This window comes from Paraphaeosphaeria sporulosa, assembly GCF_001642045.1.
Source record: "Paraphaeosphaeria sporulosa strain AP3s5-JAC2a unplaced genomic scaffold CC84scaffold_6, whole genome shotgun sequence".
In the NCBI taxonomy this organism is placed as follows: Eukaryota; Fungi; Ascomycota; class Dothideomycetes; order Pleosporales; family Didymosphaeriaceae; genus Paraphaeosphaeria; species Paraphaeosphaeria sporulosa.
In genome coordinates this window covers 1026039-1039667 of record NW_017253365.1, presented here as the reverse complement: position 1 = coordinate 1039667, position 13629 = coordinate 1026039, and the positions used below count along the sequence as shown (strand labels likewise).

At 56.3% G+C, this 13629-nt stretch overlaps 7 protein-coding genes across 7 annotated transcripts; 4 read left to right on the top strand and 3 right to left on the bottom strand.

Annotated features, from left to right (window-relative positions):
* Positions 1–11: 11 nt before the first annotated feature.
* On the bottom strand, positions 12–2286 carry CC84DRAFT_800226 (methylenetetrahydrofolate reductase 2). The gene is made up of 2 exons (XM_018187460.1): positions 2021–2286; positions 12–1936 (listed from the first exon to the last, which is right to left on the bottom strand). Exons 1-2 carry the CDS (start codon positions 2105–2107, stop codon positions 59–61), a joined length of 1965 nt encoding a protein of 654 aa, XP_018035041.1. The 5' UTR covers positions 2108–2286; the 3' UTR covers positions 12–58.
* A 418-nt stretch (positions 2287–2704) lies between these two features.
* CC84DRAFT_1196762 (amidohydrolase 2) lies at positions 2705–3881 on the top strand (the record flags this gene model as incomplete). Its single annotated transcript, XM_018181488.1, has 2 exons — positions 2705–2781; positions 2909–3881. 2 exons carry the CDS (start codon positions 2705–2707, stop codon positions 3879–3881), a joined length of 1050 nt encoding a protein of 349 aa, XP_018035040.1.
* A 41-nt stretch (positions 3882–3922) lies between these two features.
* Positions 3923–5747, bottom strand: CC84DRAFT_1218104 (D-lactate dehydrogenase-like protein 2; the record flags this gene model as incomplete). The annotated part of the gene is made up of 4 exons (XM_018182965.1): positions 3923–3955; positions 4005–4499; positions 4547–5480; positions 5533–5747. 4 exons carry the CDS (start codon positions 5745–5747, stop codon positions 3923–3925), a joined length of 1677 nt encoding a protein of 558 aa, XP_018035039.1.
* A 157-nt stretch (positions 5748–5904) lies between these two features.
* On the top strand, positions 5905–7175 carry CC84DRAFT_1147433 (N-terminal nucleophile aminohydrolase). Its single transcript, XM_018176593.1, has 4 exons — positions 5905–6046; positions 6100–6159; positions 6215–6602; positions 6659–7175. Exons 1-4 carry the CDS (start codon positions 6016–6018, stop codon positions 6984–6986), a joined length of 807 nt encoding a protein of 268 aa, XP_018035038.1. The 5' UTR covers positions 5905–6015; the 3' UTR covers positions 6987–7175.
* CC84DRAFT_1260006 (uncharacterized protein) lies at positions 7025–8011 on the bottom strand. The gene is made up of 5 exons (XM_018184957.1): positions 7858–8011; positions 7761–7804; positions 7576–7711; positions 7425–7526; positions 7025–7379 (listed from the first exon to the last, which is right to left on the bottom strand). Exons 1-5 carry the CDS (start codon positions 7860–7862, stop codon positions 7298–7300), a joined length of 369 nt encoding a protein of 122 aa, XP_018035037.1. The 5' UTR covers positions 7863–8011; the 3' UTR covers positions 7025–7297.
* A 290-nt stretch (positions 8012–8301) lies between these two features.
* On the top strand, positions 8302–12525 carry CC84DRAFT_800297 (DNase I-like protein). Its single transcript, XM_018187461.1, has 4 exons — positions 8302–8561; positions 8683–11035; positions 11082–12231; positions 12287–12525. The coding sequence occupies exons 1-4, from the start codon at positions 8517–8519 to the stop codon at positions 12354–12356; spliced, it is 3618 nt and encodes a 1205-aa protein (XP_018035036.1). The 5' UTR covers positions 8302–8516; the 3' UTR covers positions 12357–12525.
* Positions 12526–12852: 327 nt separating this feature from the next.
* On the top strand, positions 12853–13519 carry CC84DRAFT_1059910 (uncharacterized protein; the record flags this gene model as incomplete). The annotated part of the gene is made up of 2 exons (XM_018173574.1): positions 12853–13048; positions 13113–13519. Coding segments are annotated over 2 exons (603 nt in total), but the record flags the coding sequence as incomplete, so codon positions are not given.
* Between the last annotated feature and the right edge of the window lie 110 nt (positions 13520–13629).

The following is a 13629-nucleotide window of genomic DNA, read 5'->3' as shown; positions in this document are numbered from 1 at the left end:
GTCCATCCGTTCTTCTCTCTTAGTACTCGTATTCTTGTTCCTACCACCCTTGCATGTGCTACTCCTCCATCAAAAACCTCCATAGTCCCTCTCCCTCCACATAATCCCCCCAAATAATATTCACCAACCACAAATCCCGCCTCATCTCTCCCAACAGTTTGCTCGTCTCCGTCCGGGGTGCGTAAATCCGCTGCCACTCGCGCCATATACTCCACGCCTCCTCGCACCAGCTCCTAAAACTCACCGCCTCGATGATGGTCGGCGTCACAATCTCCTTGCCGGTGAAACTGCCCCAGGTAACGGGATTGACGCCTTCTTCGTTGCTGGCTTCAAAGTCACCTGCTGCATTGGACGCAAAGTACGTCACCTGGTCGTGCGCCTGAAGCCGGGGCTGCAGCTTCGCCCAGTCGGCAGCGGGGAGGAAGAACTCTACAAAGGGCTTCTGGAAGACGAGGCCGTTCTTGGGGCCCCAGCCGAAAACAGGGTCGGTGGATTTGAGTCCGTTGACCGCGGGCTGCGAGGCGACGGTCCACCAACCCTTTGCGTTGAGAGCAAGTAGCTCCTTCGCGATTGTGCTGGTCTCGGGAGAGAGGCCCTGCTCGCTCCACGGTATGGCCTCAAGGTCGCCCTCGATGTGTCGGCGGAACAGCTTCGAGATGTCGTCTTTGTCGACGGGATGGCCCCAGAGCTTGAGCGCTTGGGGCGTCGAGACGTGCAGCGTGGGCCCGTATCCGTCTATCTCGCCGAAGGCGGGAGACCGCGCGTCGCCCCAGCGGCCGTTGGGGAAGTCGTCCCAGGTTGCTTCGCGTCCGAGAGAGCCTTCGCCTTCGGAGATGGCGAGCGTGTTGGCGCGGGTAGTGACGGGACCCTGGGGGATGCCTGCTTCGTCTTCGGGGACTCCGTAGGAGGCATTGCTCGACTTGCTGTGGGAGGATTTGGATATTATGACGCGATTCCGCGGATCAGAGTTGACTGACGATAACCGTCGTCTGTCTTTGGTCCGCAGTGCACCTTCCGGGGGTTGGAGGTCGGCGCCAGGGGTGAGCTCGATGGCGTCGTCGTCATCGTCGAGCGGCTGTGGTATCAGGTGGCAGCTTTCGACGATATGTGAGACAGCCTTTTCCAAGTTCAAGGTGTAGAAGTGGAACCCTCTTCTCGTGGGGCTGGGCCGTGCTTTCAGATGGTCCACGATCTCGCTCAGCACCTTTATGCCCACCTGCTTGACCAGCTCGTCGTCGCCTTTCACAGCGTCCAGACGAGCCACGATGTCCGCGGGGATCCTCGCATGCGAGAGTTTCGAAACGCGATTGAGGATCTGGTACGACTGGATCGGCAGCAGGCCAGGAATGATGGGAATCGTCGTAAACGCGCCGCTCTCGTGTTCCCTCAGCATCGTCTCGAACTTGTCATACGCATCCACGTCGAAAAAGAGCTGCGTCATGAGGAAGTCGGCGCCAGCCTGCGTCTTCTCCACCAGGTACGGGAGGTCGAACTTGGGATCCTGCGCCTCGGGGTGGCTCTGGTCCGAGTGGCCCTCGGGATAAGCTGCGACGCCTATGCAGAAGTAGTCGCCGTACTGCTTGCGGATGTACCGCACGAGATCCACCGCCCACGTGAAGTCCTTGTTCGAGTCGTCCTCGGGCAGCTGGCCCTCGTCCCTGTATTCCTCGCTCCGCGGCGCATCGCCCCGCAGCGCCAGGATGTTGCGGATGCCCAGCGCGCGCGCGTGCTCGAGCGCCTCGTCGACGAGCTTGCGGCTCATGTTGGTGCACGTCAGGTGCAGACATGTCGTGAGGCCCAGCTGGCGCTGGCATATCTCGGCCAGCTCGAGCGACTTGGTCGCCGTCGAGCCGCCCGCGCCCCACGTTACGTTCACGAATAGCGGCCTCAGCGCCTGCGCCATGCGCTCGAGTCTGGACGAAAGGTTCGCGAAGCCCTGCGAGCAGATCAATTCGGCGTCCCGGCATCATCTTTGACGCCTGCGCGCATCAAGGGCGCAGACATGGAGGGGCACGCGTACCATGGCCGTCTTGGGCGGGAAGAACTCGAGCGAGAAGTAGTTTGCGCCACCGGGCAGCGCATTGATCTTATCCGTAATCTTTTCCATGGTAGCAGGGGGGGCGTGGTGTTGCACCGAGACGCATTGCTGGCCCGCCGTGGTGACTTTTGTGAATGATTGCCGTCAAGAAAGCCCCGATCGCGGGTATGTGGGGCAGCGCCCATGTGGCTCCCTTGCCCGAACAAGGCGGCCTGTTCCCGCTGCAGCAGCACGCCATCGTAATTGTCTTCGTGTTATTCGATGGGCAGATCAAGGGAATCGCAAGAGTCGGATCCTTGAGGCACCATTCTGCTTGCTTGCTTCGATGGAGCCGTCGGAATCCCTTCCGAATACCGGAACCGCAGTCGAAGCGTACACCTCCCCAGCGCCGTGCTTTCACATGACCAGACTTCTTCTGTAGATACTGATGATGTTCTTTATGAGAGAAGAACGAGGACTACTCAAGTCGGCAATAGCCGAAGACGCACTTGTTGGCGGCGATCCTCGCCCTGGGACAGCATCTGGATGTGACCTTCGGCTCCCCATCCGGCGCCTACCTCGTATATTCCATTGCTCCCTTCCTGGATATCCGCGATTGCCTCCAGCCTTCCCGTCCCATTTCTGTACTCAACGCACTGCTGCACAACTGTATCGTAGTCATTCGACATGGCCCTTCCACCCCGTGTCGATGTCCACTCACACTTCCTCCCACCCTTCTACCACGAGGCCCTGCTGGCAAATGGGTACGTACGTTAAGATGCAGACTACGTTTCCTGCATTACAGGCTCCAAAGCTCTCATACAATGGGCGCAAATCGTATTCAAACCCTCAACATTTGACCATGAAACTGACTCCGTTTCTCATATCAAGCCACGAAAAAGTAGACGGCATGCCCGCCATCCCAGAATGGTCCCTCGACGGCCACCTCACCCTCATGTCCGCCGCCAACATCACAAAATCCATCCTCTCCATATCCTCTCCTGGCACGAACCTCCGCCCAAACACTCTCTCTTCAGAAGTCACTTCCCTAACACGCAAATGCAACGCCTTCGCCGCAGACCTCAAGCGCAGACACCCTGACAAATTCGGCTTTTGGGCATCGCTCCCCCTGCCGGATGTGCAAGCTGCGTTGGAAGAGATTGATAGAGCGCGGGAAGAGGGCTGCGACGGGTTCGCCCTCATGACGAACTACCACGGGTCTTACCTCGGCGATCCCATGTTCGATCCTATCTTTGCGAGATTCAACGAGTTGCACGCAAAGGTCTTCATACATCCTACCGCACCGTGCATGCAGTGCTCGGGCGCGCCGACACCGGCGCTACCGTTTGGTGATGGGTACCCGATACCTATCTTCGAATTCATCTTCGACTCTGCAAGGGCGGTGATAAATCTTTTCTTCTCCGGGACCGTGGATCGGTGTCCAAATGTGACATTTGTGCTGCCGCATGGCGGGGGCGTGTTGCCGCCGTTGCTTACGCGGTTCACTGCGTTTGGAGCGCTGGTACCGGAGAGTAGGGGAATCGATGCCAAGGTGGTACGGAAACAGCTTGGAGAGCAGTTCTACTTTGACCTGGCAGGGACTGTATTTGAAGGCGATGAGGGCGTGGTAGGGTCGGGCCAGTTGAAGGCGCTGGTTAGGGGGTTCGATATCTCCCATGAGAGGTTGCTGTATGGGAGCGATTTTCCATTTACGAGACATGCGTCTGCGATGATCCTTGCGAATAGAATGAAGGATGGGCTGGACGAATTATTTGAAAAGAAGGAGAGAGACGCGATCTATCAGGAAAACGCTGAGAAATTATTGCGAAAAGAGACGCTGACGAGAGGGAGAGGGGACCGATAGGAAGGTAGGAACATGAACATTTATTGATACAGTCGCAAAGTCTATATGTACTTATACGGGTTCAAAATACCGTTCTGACTTTTTATTAGCAGCTGAAGTACGAGAAGGGAAAAGCGAACGTACCGGATCATACAAGTTCTTGATCTGCTTCATAAGCTTGATCATAGTCTCACTCTTACTATAACCGACATACGGCTTCTTGCTGAGACCAAGTCCGTGCTCAGCACTGATACTGCCGTTTCGCTTCGACGTCCATTCATATAGATAAGGCTCGAGCGCTTTCTCTACAGTCTTGTCAAATCGTCGGACGGGTACGTTCAGATGGAGGTTGGCATCTCCCATATGTCCGTAGCCGACCACGTCTACGACTGGGTGGTCCTTGGTGTCTCCAAGAAGGCCGTCCTTGGTCATACGCTCACGGATGTCTTCTACGAGATCGTACATCTGCGCAATCGGTATTGAGAGGTCATACTTGTAGACACCACCCCAGTGACCGAGGCATTCTGTGATGCGTTCACGGCAAGCCCAAAGTTCAGCAACTTGGGTTTGGCTCTCGGCTAGAACACCGTCAGAGACAACCTCGGATTCCATGACGTGTTCAAGGAAGTTTTGCAATTTCTGTGCGGTATTAGCGTTGTGTTTGAACATAGTATCGAGGTACTCACCTCGCTGTCGTGGTCTGTGTTGGAGCCACTGGTTTCTACCAAGCAATAGAAAGGATGGTCGCCTTCCAGAGGCAATTTGACCCCCGCTACCTCTTTCAGGATCTTCTGCGTGCGACCATCCATCATCTCAAATGCGGACAGGATCTCACCGAGATACGCCTTGGCGGCAATGAATGCCTTCTGCGCTTGCTCGTAGCTCTCCAAGCCAAAGTAAGCTACGTTCACAGCAGGTGAGCGGCGAGGACATTGGATCGAGATACCGGTGATGATGCCAATGGTGCCTTCAGAGCCAATAAAGAGTTGCTTTATGTCGTAACCTGTGTTGTTCTTCCTGAGGAGCGACAGATCTTCCATGATGGTACCGTCGGGCAGGACAGCTTCAATGCCAAGAACACTTCCGTGAAGGCTGCCATATCGAAGCAAGCGGAGTCCTCCTGCGTTGGTCGAGACGTTGCCACCAATCTGGCATGAACCCTTCGCGCCAAGGTCGAGGGGAAAGATGTGTTGTCGTTCCGCCAGGTAGTTGTCGGCGACCTCCAAGATGACACCGGCATCGGCAACAAGAATGCCCGAGACCTCGTCGAACGACCGGATGTTGTTCATCTTCTGCAAGTTGAGGACGATCTCATCGAAGACCGGAACAGATCCTCCGACAAGCCCGGTGTTGCCACCTTGAGGAACGACAGCGAGCATGTTGTCGTTGCAGTACTTCAGGACGGCGCTGACTTCCTCTTTAGTCGATGGCTTCAACACCAGTTGCGCGTGGCCTCTGAACTTGCGCATCCAGTCCGCGTTGAACGGTTCGATATCTTCACTAGCATCTTTGGTTACTCCGTCCAACACAGCAGAGTCGGAACCGAGCAGCTTCTGGAAATACTGGACATGTTTCTCCGAGAGCTTTGCGAACTTGGACTCTCGTTCAATGTTAGGATACCTGGGAGAAGTAAAAATTATGGTCGGATTCACTTATGAGAATCAGTACATACGATTCCGTGGTAAATTTAATGGACTTTGCAGGAGCTGGTCCATCCAAACCACCTTTTGAGTCCAATTGACCGACCGATTCGGTACTCGATGAAGTAGTCGCCTCCGTCTTCCATCTCACTTGCAGAGCGGGTCTGATATTCTTAATGCACGGGGAATGTCGCGACGAAAACGCTGCACGTCGCAGGGAAGCGGCGACGCGTGTAGGGGCAGCCATGTCTCATAAATGCAGATGAGAAGTAGAGTGGGGGACTTTTTCGAGGTCGCGGACATAAATTCATTGACCATGACCTGACTCGGCAGGGGTGGCACGAGCCCGCTCTTGGCGCTCTAGGTGGAAGCGACGACGCGGAAGCTCTCACAGCTCCGGCTGTGCTATACAAACCACCCCGCGCCCCATATCGACATCTTCGCCGCAATCTCGATTTCGCCCGCTCTCCTCTGTCCCCTCCCGAGCTCTCTTCAAACTCTGCACATCGTTCGCCATGGCTTCGGGCTACGATCGCGCGCTCTCAGGTAACCTTCCGCCTGTGGATGGCGGGCAAGCTCACAGCTGATTCCATGGACAGTCTTCAGTCCCGATGGTCACGTCTTCCAGGTCGAGTATGCGTTGGAGGCTGTCAAGCGAGGTATGTTGCAGAAGATAACCTCTCGGAAACTACCGCGATAGTAATGCCAGGGCAGGTACATGCGCGGTGGGCGTCAAGGGCAAGGACATCGTGGTGCTAGGATGTGAAAAGAGGTCGGCAATGAAGCTCCAGGATACGCGGATCACGCCTTCCAAGATTGGCCTTGTTGATACCCACGTCGCGCTTGCTTTCGCTGGACTGAACGCGGATGCCCGCATCCTGGTCGACAGGGCTCGCCTGGAGGCACAGTCACATCGCTTGACGGTTGAGGATCCCGTGTCAATAGAGTACATTACCAAATACATTGCCGGTGTGCAGCAGAGGTACACCCAGAGTGGTGGTGTGCGGCCTTTCGGTATCAGTACGCTGATTGTCGGTTTTGACCCCAACGACAAGACGCCGCGCCTGTACCAGACCGAGCCGTCGGGCATCTACTCGGCATGGTCAGTCTTGAGACAAAGAAGCAGCGCGTTGGATTTTGAGGGCTGACACTCTGCAGGAAAGCAAACGCTATCGGCCGATCGAGCAAGACGGTGCGCGAGTTCCTCGAGCGAAACCACAAGGACGACCTGGACCGGGAAGAGACGATCAAGCTTACGGTCAAGTCGCTGCTCGAGGTGGTGCAGACGGGTGCGAAGAATATCGAGATCGCCATCACGGCGCCCGGCAAGCCACTCGAGATGCTTCCGGTGGAGGCCATCGAGAAGTATGTGGAGGACATCAATACGGAGAAGCAGGAGGAGGCCGCAAGCAGGAGGCCCGGTCGCGGAGGCCAGGCCGCCATTCCGTCACGGCCTGCTGGAGAGGCTACGGGATCGGCGGCATAGAGTGGTTACAAGGAGACACAATGGAGGAAAACAGATGGGCGCATGAATAGCATTGGCGTCTGGTAGACTTCCCAGATGGTATACGACAGCTACGATCAGCTAGTGCTTCAAATGGCATATCTAGCATATGAACCTCGCCCGCCTCGCCTCTCGCGACGCGGGGTCCTGCACCCCGCAACCGCGTACTGCATTCCTACTATGCCAAACTGTAACATGCGAATGAGCGATTTTGTGGACATGGGGCGGGAGGAGTGTCGAAGACGTGTGCTTCGCTCGTGTGTAGAGGGGTCCGTGGGGTCTCGTGTGTTTGCTTAACCCAGCCTGTCGGAGGCGTCCTTGACGTTGAATATCGACCGCTCCTCCTCGATACGGGTCCGCTCGTCCTTGATCATTCTGCAAGACATCAGCTCTGTTCCTGGTGGGTGACGTTCAACTGACCTGGCGTCTTTCCGTATATCTTCGCCCTCGACCTGCAGCTGGGCCTGGGGCGTCTTGGCCTCGAGGACAAAGTGGTTGTCGCAGTGAGGGCAGTACTCGTCGCTGCTTCTGTCAGCATGCCAACATGGACGTTTCTCGGGAGAACACGAACGCATCCTCGAATTCGCGTGAATCTTTGCGGAAGGCCTTCTTGCACTTTTTGCAGACAAAGGTCATCTCGAAGCTCTGCATCAGGTCATGGTCGGCGGTCTCGTGGTGGCACTCTGCGCAGTCGAACCATTTGCGGCCTGGACTAGTCACTACATGGCGCTGCGTGGTGCTGCCGCGTGGACTCACAACACGGCGCGCGGATGGCGACCTGGGCGTTGAGGACGTGCTTGCTGCGGAGCATCAGCGGAGGTCATCCGTGGCGGGGTTGGCAGCGCGGGCGTACCACATGTCGAGGCGGCGGTGTGCCACGCGGGAGAGGGCGCTCGGGATGCGTTGCGACGGGCGCGGATGGCGGTCGGCGACGTGTGTGCAGCGAGCGTGTCTGGGTGTGGACGTTGGGCGTCGCGGCAGTGTTTACAGGGTCTGGCTAAAGTGTGCGTCGGAAATGCAGGAACCCAAGGCGTCTGTCTCAACGGGCGCTGGCTGCGACGTCAGCCACACTACGTCGTAAGACGGCCTCGCACCGAGCACATTCCTCGCCCACACGCCGCAGTGCCGCGCGCAAACACTCAGTCGCTCCGTCAAGCTCCCCCCGTCCAGCGCCTCTGCTGTGCTGTGTCTGAAACCGCCATCGCAGGCGTCCCCCGCCTTCTCTGCCGTCGACCATCTCCATTCCTAGGACCCATCCACCGATCACCGCCCGCGCGCACTCTGGCGGCTCGGTGCCCCTCGTCAACACTCCCGCTGTCGCTTGCTGCACGTACACGCCTGCTGCCGCTCTGTCCGTTGTGGCCGCCCCAAGACCTCCGCGCCGCATGCAGACCCCCCGCCCAGGCGTCCTCACTTTTTCGAAGCACACGGGCGGCGCCCAATGGGAACGGACCCTGGACAGTCGATGAGCATCCATAGCGTAGACTTTGGCGCCGGTTGACGAGGAGCGCCATGGAGCCCTCAAATCCCGAGGACAAGACGGATGGCTCGTCCATCGTGAGTGCTCCCCCGCCCGGCAGCTCCAAGCTCTTTGCCTCGCCCCATGCCGCTCAAACCTGCGCTCGAGGACCAACAGCGCCGCAAGTGACTTGCATGAACTCGCGCTAACTATGGACAGAAGCCAGTCTCCTCTCTCCGCAGCTTCTTCGAAAATAATCTCGGTGCCAGCAAACCGCCGGCGAGCCCTCGACCACCATCGCCCCAAGCCGTCGACCGGCTGGCCGTGTCCGAGGACAGCAGGAGGGATGCGCGCATGTCGCTGGACATCGCGCGGCAAAATGGCGGGCGGCACTCGACGTCGAACCTGCTAGAGACCAGCGGGAATGGTCCTGTTACGCCTCGGGGGAGAAGTATGCGGTCGCCTTGGAGCGTCCCCAAGCCGCGCCCGACGTCCATGGTAGCTTTCTCGCCGCCGCGGTCGCCTACGAGATCGCCACCCAAGGTCATGGTCAACTCGCCGTCGTCTCCGCCGCCTCATTCCCCAGGCCCGCAGATCCACTCGCCGCTTCCTTCGCGGACTTCCTTCCATACTTCGCTGGAGACGTCCTCACAGAGTCCAACGGTTCCAAACGGCACGAAGCCGTTCAAGCTACCCAGTCGGGACAACACTCCTGCAATACCCCTAGAATCGAAGCCCAGCTTCGTCTCTTCGCACGCCGCAAGCCCAGCCGTCGAGTCGCGCAAGAGTGGCGCATTCGACCGGCATAGCATTTCCACGCCACCCGTCCCGCCTCCTGTCAATCGCGCCGGCAAACCCAAAATAATCAACAAACCGCAACCCGTGAACCCACCCCCAAGGTCGTCTTCACTTGCTCCGATACATGACACAGACCGAGACCGGAGGGATGTATCGCCTTTCAGCACGCCGCCTAGCAGCCCCGAAAAACCGCCCTCGCCTACGAAAGATGCTAGTCCTCCAAAGCGCTTTAGCAACCTGAGAGACGGATACTTTCCACCGCCTCCTATCCATCACGCAGTAGCGGAGAAGCTGCCTCCTTCGGACCCGCGAGCCCAAGGGTTTGCGCATCAGCCGTCCAGAAATCCTCCTCCGGGGCGACATCAGACTACTGGCGACCTGTCCGAAGACCGCCCTACTCTTCCCGCGCGGAGAGAACGAGACAACGTGGACATGCGTAAAAGCATGGTTTTACAAAGGCCGGCAGCCCCTGAACCGCCAGTCCGGCGATCGATGGATACATTTCGTTCCCCTGCTATGGTGGCTGAAACTACGAATAAGATCATGCCGCCGCCGAGACGTACTCAGACGACGGAAATGTATTCGGTCGCTCTTGCAGAATCACGCAAGTCGCTTGAACCTCCGAAGCCACCGCCGCCGCGAAACTCTGGTGAATTCAGACGCCCTGCTCAGGTTCCCGCTCCCGCGCCTGCACCACCTCGCAAAGCTTCGCAGCCGTACAACTACGACTCAGACGATACCGATACCGCAAACGAGAAGCCCGGCACTGCTCTTACCGACTTTCCAGATTCCTCTCAAGCCAACCGCAGGCCACCAGTTTTTGACGCTGGGACTTCATTGATACCAACAGGCTACGAGACTAAGCTGTTTGCGATATGTGGAGAATACATTTGTACGACTGGTTACGTGACCAATGTATGGAATGTGCTCAATGGCAGGCTCTTGATGAGTATCAGTCATGGAGATACAGTCAAAGCTACGGCGGTGGCATTTCGGCCTGCGAAAGACGTCGAAGATGAAGGTAAACGCTTATGGCTTGGCATGAACACCGGCGAGATGCATGAGATCGATATTTCGACTCAAAGCGTGGTGTGCACGAAAAGCACGGCGCACAAAGGCGCACCTGTTGTAAAGATCTTTCGATATGCGTCCGAGATGTGGTCCCTGGACGACGAAGGCAAACTCCACATTTGGCCACCGGATGATACAGGCTCCCCAACTCTTCAGCAGACACCTTGCGCATACCGCGTCCGTAGCGGCCATACTTTCTCAATGATATCGGGATCACAGCTCTGGATAGCTTACGCCAGAGAGTTGCGCGTCTACAAGCGAACGGGCGACGGCAACTACTTTCAAGAACTGACGCAAGGAGGTCTGTCGCAATTAAATGTGGGCGACGTTACTTCTGGTGCTATCTTGAGTAGCCAACCGGACCGCGTCTACTTTGGCCATAATGACGGAAAAGTCACCATCTACGCGAAAAAGGGCTTTGATTGTCTGGGTGTGGTGAACGTAAGCCTGTACAAAATAAGCTCGCTGGTCGGTGTGGGCGACTATCTTTGGGCTGGATATAGCACGGGCATGGTCTACGTCTACGATCTGAGCAGCACGCCGTGGAAAGTGAAGAAAGACTGGAAGGCTCATGAGAAGGTCATCTTCGGTATTTTGGCTGATAGAACAAGCATCTGGAAGCTCGACCGCCTCCAGGTCGCAACGTTGGGTTCTGACAACATTCTGCGCATATGGGATGGTATGATGAAGGATGACTGGCACGGTACGTGTATTGCTGCGAACGACGAGGACCGATCTGACAACCGTAGAAACCCAAATGCAGCAGCGCGACTCCGAATATTGCGAGTTCCGAGAGTTGACAGCCAAGGTCATGACCTGGAACGCCGGCGCAGTAAAACCGACGGAACTACGACATAACGAGCAAGATCAGAACTTCTTCCGAGAACTGTTACAGCCTGAAGACCCCGCTGACATACTTGTATTTGGTTTCCAAGAGCTGGTAGACCTGGAGAACAAGAAGATCACGGCCAAGAGCTTCTTCAAGAAGAAGAAGTCAAAAGATACCCAGGAACAGGAGCACATGTCCCACCAGTACCGAGCGTGGCGCGACCATCTCGTTCGCGTCTTAGACGAACACTGTCCCCGGCAGAACTACACCCTGCTCCATACAGCAAACCTGGTCGGACTCTTTACTTGCATTTTCGTAAAGGGTTCCGAACGCACCAAAATTCGCGATGTTAGCGCGGCGGAAATCAAGCTTGGTTTCAGTGGGCGCGTCGGAAACAAAGGAGCGTTGGTCGTTCGATTTCTCATCGACGACTCATCTCTCTGCTTCATCAACTGCCATCTGGCAGCTGGACAGTCGCAGACACAACACAGAAACAACGATGCCGCCTCCATCATGGAAGCGGCACCTTTGCCACGAAATCGCTCACCCAGAGACTGTACAAACTTCTTTGTGGGCGGCGGTGACGGCTCTATGATACTTGACCATGAAATTTGCATCCTCAATGGCGATCTCAACTACCGCATCGATTCCATGACGCGCGATTCTGTCGTTTCTGCTGTGAAGCAGGGCAATCTCACCAAACTCCTCGAACGGGACCAGCTTCTCCTGTCTCGGAAACGCAACCCAGGTCTACGGCTACGCGCGTTCAATGAAGCCCCCATCACGTTCGCGCCCACATACAAGTACGATGTCGGAACCGACACGTACGACACCTCTGAGAAGAAGCGCTCGCCTGCGTGGTGCGACAGGTTGCTGTATCGCGGTCTGGGCAAAATTAAGCAAACCGAATACCGACGACACGACTGCGTGAGAGTCTCAGATCACAGGCCTGTTAGCGGGAGGTTCAAGCTGAGGGTCAAGACGATCCATACGAAGTTGCAGATGGCGGTAAGCGACAAAGTCGAGGTTGAGTTTGAGGCTGTAAAGAGGAGGATAGCGGGGGACATCAAGTGAGTGAATTGCTGCCGTCTGCTGCACGTCCGAAACTCTGCTAACCTGATGCAGACTCGATTACCTAGTTAATGTATTTGGACTAAGCGCAAAGGAAGCGCAAAAGCTATTGCAAGGCGCGTAGGATTCGCCCGTCGGCCGTCTGGAGATACCACATTCGTATTATTGATTGGGCGCTGTTGCTGAGCATCTGCATTGAGGTAGTGTTATGAACGATACACTGGGGATTGAACAGTGTGTGGTCGCGTGCTGGGTCCAGGAAATGCAACACGAAAAAGCGATCTGCACAATCCCATTTGCGCGGATCATCGATATCACCTCTACGCACTGCGGTGTAATGTGTTAGCGCGACAACATGGTGACGTCAAACACGCGTACCTCTCAAATGCACCCAAACAATAAAACCACCATTGCATCCACCTAAATAACAAATAACCCTCTCTATTGCAAGGAGTCCACATATGTCCTTCCCTTGTTCAATTGCCCTCCGTCGCCTGCCACTAACGAGCGCCTCGTCAGCACTCCCACGCGCACGTCTCACCACCGCGCACCTTTCCCGCAACACAAAAGCCTTTGCTTCGACGAAATCTTTTGAATCCAAAATGAGCGAGAGCCATTCACAGCGCCGCGGTGAGGAGACCACAGGCATCAGCGAGTGGAAGATGCGCCCGCCGTACCGCGTGCACGAGAAGAATGAGCACTTTGATGCAAAGTACGAGGCCAACTGCCACTGTGGCAAGGTGCAGTACCAGCTCAGCAGGAAAGAGCCGCTGGACAGCAAGCTCTGCCATTGCACGACGTGCCAGACGCAGCACGGTATGCTCCCTCTCCTTCAAAGATCCTTCCTCTTCTCCAGTATGCATGTTGATATGATTTAAAGCTGCACCTTTTCAATGGGCCGCCATCTTCCACAAAACCGACATCAATTTCAGCGAAGGCCACCATAATCTCGAGTGGTACGACCCCACGGAAAAGTCCATCGAGCACAAGCTCCCGTGCAAAGTGCGCTGCAGCTACTGTCACTCGCCCATCATGGACGAGGGCCGCAACATGATCCTGCTCTTCCCGTCGCTGATACACCTGAAGACCGACGAGGACAAGGCGCTATTCAAGCCCCGCTGCCACATGTTCTACGGGCAGAGGGTTATGGATATCCCGGATGGCCTGCCGAAGTGGAGCGGCCTTAGCGATAGCAGCGATCTGATTGAGGATAGCCCGCCGGAGAAGGTGAAGGAGATGCAGAGGAAGATGGAGGAGGAGAGAAAGGAGAGGTTTGAGAAGGGCAAGAATGAGTAGGTCTTGCACAGTAGAAGCGATGACAAAATAATAAAAAGAAGCAAAGAAAAGTCAAGGCCAGTGTGCAAAGTGACGGCGAATAGGCGTCTACAATGTGGCTT